The following is a 12105-nucleotide window of genomic DNA, read 5'->3' as shown; positions in this document are numbered from 1 at the left end:
AGCAGAAATAAGAATACAAAGTAGAAACTGGATCCAATTGGCTAAGGATAGAAGTCAGTGGAGAGCTTTTGTGAGTGCGGCATTGAACCTCCGTGTCCCATAGGCCATAGAATTGGTTAGTTAGTTAGATAAATAGGTTTATACATTGATATTCCTAGGCATTAACTTCTCGTTATAATTTTTTAGTACCATTTCTTCCTTCTTGTTGCTTCTATTCTTGCTATTGTTATGTTCCCTTAGTATCTTTCCTTAATGTCTTTTCCTTGGTTTATATATTTTACCTTTCCTTATGATTGTGTTTCCTTAGTTTATATTTATTTTTCCTTTCCTTGTTATTGTTATTTCCTTAATATCTTTTCTCAGTTTATATTGTTTTTCCCTTTCCTTGTGTTTGGTAAGTTTGTTTAGTATCTTGTTTTCGTTTGTATTGTTACTTGAATGTCTTTATTATTGTTGTTTCTTTAGCATCCTTTCTTTGTTTCTTTACGTTATTTTAAATTTCCTTAGTATTGTTGTTTTCTTAGTATCTATGTTTGTGTACAATACAAATAAATAAATACAATACAAAAAATACAATAAAATATAACACAACACAAGAGAATACAGCAGAATCCAACACAATATAGCACAATATACTGCAATAAAATAAAGTATAACACAATTCAATAGCAGAATACAACACAGCACAATACAACAAAATACAGTACAATATATTAGAATACAACACAATACAATAGAACACAATAAAATGCAAGATAGTACGAAACAACACAATAAAACAAAACATAATACAACGCAAAATAATATAATGCAACACAATACAATAGAATAAAACACAACATAATAGAGTATAACACAGCGCACAATACAATATAATACAATCTAGTGCAGTACATTAAGTTCTTGAGAGATGATGCACAGCTATTATTGAATTAATATAAAATAGGGTTCAGTGTATAAAATTATTGGAAATATAAGTGAAACACTTACTCCATTGATTGTGTCTGGAAGTTTTCCTTTACAATTTCAACTACGCATCACCAGATAAGTCAATCACATTTAGATCATGTTACTTTATAAACACATTTTGTACTTTGGTGGAGGGGTTCTACAATTGAAGTGAGACCTCCTGTTCAAATGGTTGTTTATGTAGAAACATTTATGTGGCGATTTCTTCATGAAAAAACTGAAGATTTTTGCTAACAATGTGAGTCAGTGAGTCATCAAGAATTATATGAGAACGAACGCCTAAGATAGACTCTCACATTGTTAGCACATACGAGGGTATTATTAAATCTTCGGTTCTTTTGTGAAAAAGTCGGCTTAAACTATTTTCCTACATAAGCAATCACTTTATCAAAAGATCTTATTTTAGTTTTAGAACTGTTACACTTAAAAGTGCAAAATGTATTTATAAGGTATCCGAGCTTCATGTGAGTGACAACTTGGTGAACAAAGCCACAGGATAAGAGGATAAGAAGCCCGTACAGGGACACTCTTATAGCCCAATCAATGAAGTAAGTTTTTCATTTGTTATTTTAATAATTTCATTAAAAATGCAGCGATTCTGTCTTTAAGTAAGCTTTCTGAGTACCTTTTATTCCCATATAGGAGGAGTGATCGAAAAAATAAGGTTACCAAACATAAAACTTTTACGTTAATCACTGTAGCTTAACGAAAATTTATTTATAGATTAATAACACGTCTGTCTTGGTGCAGATTTGAAGACCGCGGAATTTGACTTTGTATACCCGCCAAGCAAACATTAAGATCATTACTCGTCTGGAAAATTGATGAAGAGTAGAAGTGAAGTTAGTGGTGCGATTCCCGTGGGCCAAAAACAGTACATCGGTTGAAATTCACAGGCAGATTGTTGTAAAGGTCTGTGGGGAGGGCTAAATTTCAAAGCAACATGTAGGGAAGTGGTGTGCTTTTAAAGAAAGACGGACCAATATTGATTGTCATTAACAATGCTGGACACAGCGTTAGACCCAGTACTTCAAGCGTCGCCGTCACGATTGAACGACTAGAGCACCCCTTCTACAGGCCTGACCTATCCCCAGTGATTTTCACTTTTCCCTGTTCTAAAGCCAAAAATGGCTGCCCACCATTATCTGGCATGTTATTATGTCAAAACCGCTCTCACGTTGGCTACGAGAACTTGACTCGGATTTTTATGCAAATGGTATAGAAACCTTTATCTGCCGTTCTAAGCGATTGAACAGAAAGTGTGATTACATCGAGGACTGTTGTTGAGTGCCCTCTATATTATGTCTTGTTAATCTTTCACACACACATAAGCCATAATAGGCTTTGTAACCTTTATTTATGATTATCCCTTGTATTTTATTTTATTTTATTGTCAGAGGTTAAGAGAATTTTGCTGACAATGTAAAAGTTCATTTATAAATTAAAATGGAAAAGTTTTCTTTAAGGATTCCAATTATAATTGTCACGGCTTAGTTTTAATAGTTTAATTATCTATTGAGTTAGTTTAATGTACATTGTGCTTTATTATTACCTAGGTAAATTTTAAGTGTATTATTATTACCTAGGTAAGTTTTGTGTGTATTGTATTATAATAATTATTACCTAGGTAAGTTTTTTAAGTGTATTGTATTATAATAATTATTATTTAGGTAAGCTTTAAGTGTATTGTATTGTAATAATTATTACCTAGGTAAGTTTTAAGTGTATTGTATTATAATAATTATTATCTAGGTAAGTTTTAAGTGTATTGTATTATAATAATTATTATCTAGGTAAGTTTTAAGTGTATTGTATTATAATAATTATTATCTAGGTAAGCTTTAAGTGTATTGTATTATAATAATTATTACCTAGGTAAGTTTCATGTGTGTTGTATTATAATAATTATTACCTAGGTATTATTAATTGATTTTGAGTTTAGCGTCCCGTTCAGCAGCGAGGCTATATGAGATGTGGACGTAGAGCTCTCGCTGGGAATCGAACCCAACTCTCTCGCACGAAAGCTGCGTACGCTATCCACATAGCTATGAGGGAGCCTATGATTATTATTCCAGTATTAACGTGTCATTGTTTTTCCTTAATTACAGGGTTTCTTTCCGGGCCTTATTCATGTGGCTTACGTTCTTCGACCAGCAGGGTTTTTCCAAAAGGCAATTTCTGAAGTCAGTAATAAATTATTTAAAGAAGAATTTAAATTTAGGGTAAGTACGAAATACAGGAGACGTTTTCTTAATTTCAGTGTGGTTTTGCTTCTTCAACACACTTGTGTTAAAGAAAGTTCATTCAGTTATTTAAAAAGGTAATTTTTTAAGAGCTTAAGAATACAGATATATAGAAGGTGTAATCAGAAATACGGTGAATGTAAGTGTACGGCGCCATCTATCAACGTTTTGTCCATTTCAACAAGTAACCCGGTAACCTGAATCTTTGGGATACTCAGTTTCGAGTTTGAACGAGTTATGAGGTGTCAGTTGGCTTCTAAAGGCAGAACACTGAGGACGTCGTGAGAATGTCTGTCGCGCTTCAACATTAAGCTTTGTTTTGAGCTGCAAAACAAGTGGCAAAGAAGCTCACAAAATGTTAAAATCAGTGTATGGTGATGAAACTGTGAGATTAAAGGCTCTTTACAAGTGGTATGAGCGATTCAAAAGCGACAAGGAGTTGGTTGAAAACGAGCAACGCTCCGGAGGTTCTGAGACGTTAAAAACAGATCAAAACATGCAAAAAGTGGCATAAATAATTCTTCAAACAGACGAATGACTATACGACACCTTTCTGAAAAACTAAATATCTCATATGGGTCCGTAAAAAGCATTTTAACTGTCGATTAAACTGACAGACGGCTTCCTTCACCACAAAAATGCACCGTGTCACACCTTGCTTTTTGTCCGCGAGTTTTTGGCCCAAATAATATTCTTGTCTGTCCACATTTGCTGTGTTTTTCAAATACAGCACCATACGACTTCTGGCTCTTCTCAAAAATTAAAACCGTGCTTAATGGACACCATTCTTAAGGTTGAGAGAGTCACGACAGAACAGCTGAACGCCCTTCCAAAAGAAGCCTTCCAGAAATGCTTCCAGTCATCGATTCAACGTTGGGATAAGAGCATTCCTAGCCAAGGACAGTACTTTGAAGGAGGTTAAATCAAATTCCATGAAAGCTTATTGCTTTGTTTCTAATAAAAATTTTCACCGTATTTTTTGATCACATCTCGTACAAACTTGAGGCGTAAGAGAATAAAGATAAAATGTACTTTCTTGACAGTTATAAATTAAAAGATACTGAAAATACTAAATAGCCGTTCTGCACTGTAACACGAACATCTTAACGAGAAATAAGGACATTTTTTGGCGTTTATTTTATTTATTTAGTTTCTTTCATGACATTACATTTTGTCTTCTAAACTCTGAGATATGTTATCTTGAAAGCTAAGTGGTTTAATTTAATGTTTTTGGTGTGTTTTATTCACAACTACCACCTCAGAACTTTGAATTAGATCTTTTTATTTCTAGTCTAGAGTTATCTATTTTAGAATTGATATGTTTCTCAGGAAGAGAGGGGGGAGGGGGAAGAAATATTTTACCTTTTTAGGACGTTAAAAAAAAGAAACAGGAGAAATGTGGATATTTGAGAATTATATACGTTACAAACCAACACACATATATGGTTTCTCAGTGACGCAAAACAATTGTAATTGCCAACTCGGCCAGTTTCGTTAAAAATAATTGCAATACACGAAACATAAAAATGTAAGTTACAATTCCCAATTCATGTGGGGTCGGATCTCACGTTGGAGGTACTCGTCTTATATATACATAATATAGCGCCTCGGTGCTGAAAGAAACATCAAACTGAAATCTAGCCAGCGACGTATAATTCACAAAATTGAGTTGCATTTTAATTGTATTTCAGTGAATAATACCTTGTCTCTCTTAAGAGTCCCACAAACGTTTAAAAATTCTTTGTCTGGAAGGGATTTCAAGAGACAAGACACATTAGAAACGACATATGATGCAGTCGTTAAATCGAAACTGAAATAAGCTGCCGAAATCTGAAATCCTGCAACCAAAAAACATAGCCGCAAAATAGAAATGATACAATCAAAATTTGCAAGGTACTTAGTTTTCAAGGAAACAGACATATATTCTAAATTTGAACTTCAGAAATTTAAAGTTCCCAACGAGATGATGTCCAAAAGCTGGCTTATTTCGCTGTAGAACGTTCAAAGCCAATATAATGAAAAGTTTGCTTATTTGGAGCACGTGTATCCTTTACAACAAACTTTGTGTGGTTGATCCAAGTGTTGATATATTCAGAATGTCCTTCACTGAATTTTAAAAGAGCAGTAAATTCTTTAAGTGACAGAATCGATGATTAACTTGTAGGTTTCACTTGTAGGTTTATCATACTGTTGTATGTTTATCTGTTTTTGTGAATACTGTAAATGGGTACTTTTACCTATAGTATTCGTCTCTTTATAAATAAATAAATGTCAGTAGCTTCTGATCCTGATATTGAAGGAAACTGCAATATAAGCGAGATAAAGTTGGCAGACGAAGGCTAAGATGCTAAAACCAAATTATCCTCAAACATAAGGTTGTAACTCTGGTTAGACAGGAGATAAGAACGCAACCTGTTGGAGAGCTCCTTCGTGGCTGAGCGGTTAGCGTACGCGCCTTTGGCGTGGGAGATCCGGGTTCGATTCCCGGTGGGAGCTCATGCAATTCGGATTCCACATTAATCAGTAGGTCCACGTCTCATATAGCCTGGTTGCCGAACGGGACGTTAAACTCAAAGTCAACTCAACTCAGCTCATCCTGTTGGATTTTCTCTGTGAATGCTCAAGTACACCATTGGCAGTGCGTTATTGACAATGTATGAGAAATCCGTTCCTCTCATTTTTTTCTTTCGCACTAACTTATAAGAACATTTTAAAAGTATCCAGATCTATCATTTATCCTATGTTTGTAACCCTTTCGGGATTTATGGACGTATGTATACCATACGTATGTATTGTTTTAAAACGCTCATTTAACATATATTACTGCTAGATTTTTATTTTACAGCAGTACATGCATTGTAAAACCAGTCAATGTTTTGAGAAGGAGCTCAGCAAGCTTGTGGGGATCATGTCGTCATCTGCTTAGCCTCCAATAGTACAACGCAAAAGGCTTTTTGTTCTCTCGCAAATGCGGTCTGAAAGGTTTTATGGGATCGTAAGCATGATCACCAGACAGAGTACTCTTGTTATGGCATATTTTCTCCTCCTTTTCTCTCCTCCCCCTCTACAATTTTCTTATCATTGTTTTCTTTTGGAAAAGGGATTTTTTAAAAAAAAAATAAAAACAATTTTCCTCGAATTGCCCTTTTTAGGTATATGATAGAGACATGCTTTGGAAGGTTGCTTTGTTCAGAAAAGGATGATTTACGAACCAAAATCTTAGGGTAAATAGTAGCGATGCAGTAGCTGCTTGACTGAAAGTCTAAAATTTACCTTAAGAATCCCACAAGGGTTAAACGGTAGAAATCGTTTTACGGGAAAATTAAAAACGTATGACGTAAAACGTACCAGAATATCGTAAACCTTACGGGAAACACATCAAAGCGGGAATTTATTGTAACCTTATTAATATATTAAACACATAAAATTTACTTGTACACACAAAATTACTTGTAAATAAAAGTTATATTTTTTCAAGTAGAAAGTAATATGAAATTCTTTGCAGGTAATAGTATGTAATTGCGTAGAAGAACTTCATGATTATATAGACAAAAATCAACTTACAAAGGACTTAGACGGCTGTATTCCTTACAATCATGAAGATTGGATAGAGCAAAGGATTGTAAGTATTTTCATATTGTTACTTTTTAATGTATAAGAAAGAAGTAATAATTTGTTACTGACGCAATATGTCAATTGTTGTACTTGTCCATAAGAGCTGAAATATTCAAACAGAAACATCAACTAGGATATAAGATGAAATATTTGATTTGGAATTTAAATTATTAAATCTTCGTAGATAATAAAATTGTTTCCTTATAATTAATATTATTGATTTTTGTGATTCCGTTTGTTTATCCAAGCCATATATATCCAAATTTAATTCTGGTTTCTTGATCCTGATGTAATATGATTCCAGTACATTTCTTTCTAGGAATTAAGAAGATTCATGTGAAATGATCGTATTTTCGATTGAATGTTAAGAGGTGTGCAGCACAGCTGATTCTTCTTTAGCATCTTAGATGTGTTCGTGATTCTAATTGGTATATTCCATATAGTGCATATCTAATGTGTACCTCTCTTATTTACTTGCATAGTATCAAAGATGGACTTGAAAGAAGTTCGTATCTTATGTCCTAACATCATATATTGATTCTACTCTTAGGTATCATTCATTCCACAGACTCTTGTCTGCCAATTACTCTCTGACTTGGCATGTGTAATTATTTATAACTGTTTTTGTTAACAGAAGTCTCTTTAAGCGTTGTGGACATATACAGTGATAATAGAAGTTCCTCCTCGACAAAATTGGCAACTGTGAGCTTTAGTTTTAACCTAGAGCTACATTATTTACTAATTGATTAGCGTTCTTGTCTCTAGTGAGGGAAAGTCATTTTCGATTCCTAGCGGGAGTACAAGTGATTCAGATATCTCGTTAAAATATAGGTTCACGTCTCATATAGTCGTGATGTTGAAAAGCCATTAAACCCCAGGTAATTAATTGATTTTAAAAAAATTAAACCTGTAATGAAATGATATTTATTCCTTTGAGATATTTGTACTTTTGTATTCTATATTTTGTTTCTTTTCTGTCTGTCGTAGGCAGTAGAGAAGTTTTCTTCCAATACACAAGAAGTCTCTTCAAACCTCCGTAGTTTCACTCAAAGGCTGCAGGAAACAGAGTTTCCCAATGACGTCGACTCCACAGAAGAACTTCTTCGATCTCAGGTAACCTTCATTGCGTAAATACTAGGTGCAATATGTCACGTAGGAGAACCAATTTCTTCTACTTACACGTTTTGTATGATATGCAGAGGATTAATGTAATATAAGATAACAATCCAGTGATCCTTAATATGGAAATATTTTTATTAAAATCGCTATAGTATTTTTATCTAACTTATGACAGACCTCTTTAGTGGCACATTATTTATAAGGATATTTTCGGAAAGTTAAGAAAATATTAAGTCAGTTTTTGATAAATGTAGATAAAATTTGGACCATTGGACTTCATACTATGCATAAACTTCTACTCTCACTGACTTGGCTGTAGCCCTTCCTACTGGTCTAGTGGGTATGAGCCTTTGGCGCACATAATTACGGTTTCGGTTCCTGGTGGGAAACACAAACTTTAATTTCACTAGCTATCACTCACTCCAATTAACTCTCTGTCCCTTTTAGCCTGAAGGGCAAACATGACAGATTAAACTAAAAAATCATTGACTTGGGTGTATCATGTACTAAGAAATTGCCTGTAACCGCTTTCTTGATCTGCTCCGGTCATCCAACCATTTGATACTTTTGAAACATCTTACCTTACCTGGTTAAGACATCGAAGAACATCTCCAAAAAGAAATTACAGAACTGTTCCCTGGTCGTTTTCAGGTCTCGACAATGAAACAAGTATAAAGCATCGAGAGGTTCCGATGTCTCGTCTGAAACTCTCGTGGACATCCAGAGGATTGCCTAAACCGTAACAAATCTCATTAACACTAAATAGCCCTTTTTAAATTCGTATAAGATATATGCGCGAATAGCAGTTTATATTTGGAAGGTTACTGTATGAATTTTCCTCACACTACTAAGTAATACACACTGGGGTCAAAACTATGTGGTTAGTTGCAGTAGAGGAAGCTAGGTGTAGCCCCACGAAGTAGATTACAGGGTGCTGCTATGGTAATCCAACAAGCATTAACACAGTAGCATATTACTAGAATAAATGCTTGCGGTCGCAATGTAGAACTGAAAATGATTCATAGGAACCGATGACTACATATACGCACTTGGTCAGAGAACCTTGAAATTAGCTGAGTAGGGCTAGTCACTAATAGAGTCTTGGGCGATTATGTTAACGTATGCTCCTTTATGTAACTTGAAACAAACAGATCAAACGTAGTTTCTACGTAGACGTATGGAGTAAGACTCCTCAAGTTGATGTACTCGGGGTAGAAATTGGACTGACCAACTGTTCAAGATCGGTAGTTAAGTGCTTCTTAAGAATTTAGCAATCTAATGTAAGTACCAGTGCCAGTTATTTTATTGTATATATTATGTGCTTTATGTTGTCATAATTACTGACAAGATCTATTGATGGTAAAAAAAATCTAAAGAATACTAATGCTAGGAATCTTAATAGATTACTGAAATGAATTCTTTAGAAGTGGTAATTGGCTTATACCCCAGTAAATATATTTCAGTAATTGTTTGCTAATCTGTTTCAGACTGCCGAATACGACGAGTTGAAGGACGATATTCTGAGCGCTGCACGTCATGGGGAGACCTTGTTGGATTGCATTCGACGTCCACCCGAAGATTTTCACTGTGATAATGAAGAGGATGCATACATTGTGTGTCCTGACAGACTTATTAATGTCACTGCAGTAGAAAGGTACACTCCTACATAAATATTCTAAATAATAATGACATTTGAAATGCGGGAATGAGCTGAGCGAGCATACCAACAGTGCTTACGAAATACGGCATATGCAGCTTCGTAATGCTAAGTGTAGAAGGGGGATCATTTGCCGTCTTTCTCGTCGACTGGACTTGTCCAGAATATTATTCGGGGGTGCTTGTGGTTCAGTGGTAGAGCTCTCATCTTTGGTGCGAGAGTCCGTGGTTCGATCCCAGGTTTGTGGTGGAAAATGTCGCATCCAGGGATTTCCTCCTACATCTTTGTTCCACTAATTCTTCCATGATCATTCAGTTTCATATATGATCTGTCTCCCTTATCCAAAAAGGCATAACTGACCATTAAATTAAATATTTAATTTGATTTTCAGTTTTTGATATCTCTGCATGTGAAAATAACTGTTTATGTATAGAACTAATAGACTTTGCTTTATACTCATCTCTGATTGTTCCCAGCTTGTGCTAAGTGTCTTTGTGGTGAACATACACTGTTGGGGTTTCTCCGTTTCCTTCCACGTTTTTAATCCACCATTTCATTCATTCTCATTATCCATGTCCTTTAACCTATACGGACCTTAGGACGTAATAACTGAAAAGTTTCATTTTTCATTTTTAGATGCGGTTGCACAAGTTTTGCGAACTTTTAAACCACTGACGGTACATTAAACACTGTTATAAGAATAGTATTTAATTTGTCTCAAAACAAATATCAACGCAAAATAAAATATATAATTCAAAATTGCTTTTGTACTCTATCAACCGTACTAAAATTGTCAAAGTACGAAATTTAGAATACACGGAGGTCATAATTCAGTTACAAAAGGACGTAAATACGAGGGTCATTTCAGAGGGTCTGCACACTCAATGATGTAGAAATAAATAATTTATTGTACAACATATCTTTATAGATCTTCAATATAATCTCCATTCTTGCTTATGACATCTTCCCAACGTTTCTATATTTTCTGTATTCCGAATAGGACCTCTTCATTACTGAGCTATCTAATCACTCGGGTCACTTCACAGGAAGCTTCGTCAATTGTATCAAAACGTTTTCCACGGAATAGTTTCTTCAATTTGAGAAACAATTTAAAGTTTGATGGGCTCAAATCTTGTTGTATCCAGGTTTTATCAATTGCAACAATCCTTCGTAGAAACTGATCTTCTGTTTGGTAACGTTGAAGCAATTCTGCGACATACTTTCTGCTCTTCACTCAGATCATGCGGAACCCATCTGGCAGCGAGTTTTCTCATCTTTAATTTTTCAGTAATGATTCGGTAAACTGAAATGACAGATATTCTGGCCTCATGTGCAATTTCCTCACATGTTTTTCGTTGATCCTCTCTCAAAATGTTATTCACAATCATCTCAGAGGTGTAGTCTGCTATAGTTAATGGTCTTCCACTTCTTGGATTGTCTGCAGTGGTTGCACGATCTTCATGGAAATGAGCTGACCATCGTGATACAGTGCTACGTCCACTACACCAGTGGTTCTCAAAGTGGGGCCCGCGGACTCCCACCCCCAGGGTCCGCGGAACTAGGCAGGGGGTCATCCACGACACCCAAAAATTGAAATGTGTTGTAATAAAATGGAAGTCACAGCTGTTATGCAAGAAGTATTTTTAAGATTAAGAAAATGCAGCTGAGGGCAGTACCAGTACAAAACAATAACTATTCATCATTTCTAGTGCGAAGAAAGAAAGAAAAAAAAAAAAAAAACCTCTGCTGAAACACTTGTAGGACATTGAGAGCATTAGCTGCAAGTTTTGGAGAATATTTCCCTGTCCCAAAACGCAGTAATAGTTGGTTTGAAAATTCCTTCAATAATCTAGAAATCAATTACATACGAGGTATCAATCTCTCTAACAGGACAAGAACTGCTATTGGAACTATCCTGCGATACTTCATGGAAAAACATTTTCAAAGAAAATTGATTTTGTAGCTTTTGGTTGCGTGTGTATTATGAGTATGAAGAGTTGTCTGAGTAGGCATTGCAACATTTGATGCCTTTCCCTACCACGTACTTACGTGAGAAGACTCTTTCTTCTCTTTGCAGTATTAAATTTTAAGGCGAAATCGTCTTAATGTGGAATTGGATCTAATATTGATGATGACAGAACTTATTCCAGATTTCAACGCAATTATGGAAAAGCAGAAAGAACATCATTCCTCACATTACTGACCCCCCCCCCATTTGAGAAGATTGATTATAAAGTTAATTATTGCATTATTTTTCTTGATCTTTTTCTTGTCAGTGGTAATTCTAATTATATATACCACAGCACTACACTGTTTGCACAAATCTCTCGGAAAGCATTGTACATTTCAGTTGGATTCTTTCCACGTATAGTTTCGATTTTGGTATAGGAACGCTGGCCATTATGTGTAATACGACCTGAGTCAAGTTCACCTTCCATTTTAACACTGAATTTCTCTCAACGCAGCCACGCGAACCAGCAAACATAGACACAACCAATCGAC

The 12105-nt window shown here is 35.1% G+C and overlaps 1 protein-coding gene across 4 annotated transcripts in view; it reads left to right on the top strand.

The window, feature by feature from the left end:
• The window catches only part of LOC145684481 (guanine nucleotide exchange factor DBS), a 295537-nt gene that overhangs the window by 207724 nt on the left and 75708 nt on the right, over nucleotides 1-12105 (top strand). For all 4 annotated transcript variants that reach the window (XM_081756923.1, XM_081756924.1, XM_081756925.1 and 1 more), the window contains 4 exons: nucleotides 3078-3191; nucleotides 6718-6834; nucleotides 7815-7940; nucleotides 9434-9600. In XM_081756923.1, coding sequence (XP_081613049.1) covers nucleotides 3078-3191; nucleotides 6718-6834; nucleotides 7815-7940; nucleotides 9434-9600 — 524 coding nt within the window. The remainder of the gene's footprint in view (nucleotides 1-3077; nucleotides 3192-6717; nucleotides 6835-7814; nucleotides 7941-9433; nucleotides 9601-12105) is intronic.

Source organism: Thermobia domestica, chromosome 4 (genome assembly GCF_964235325.1).
Source record: "Thermobia domestica chromosome 4, izTheDome1.hap1.1, whole genome shotgun sequence".
Classification (NCBI taxonomy): Eukaryota; Metazoa; Arthropoda; class Insecta; order Zygentoma; family Lepismatidae; genus Thermobia; species Thermobia domestica.
This window is presented reverse-complemented; position numbering and strand designations above follow the sequence as displayed.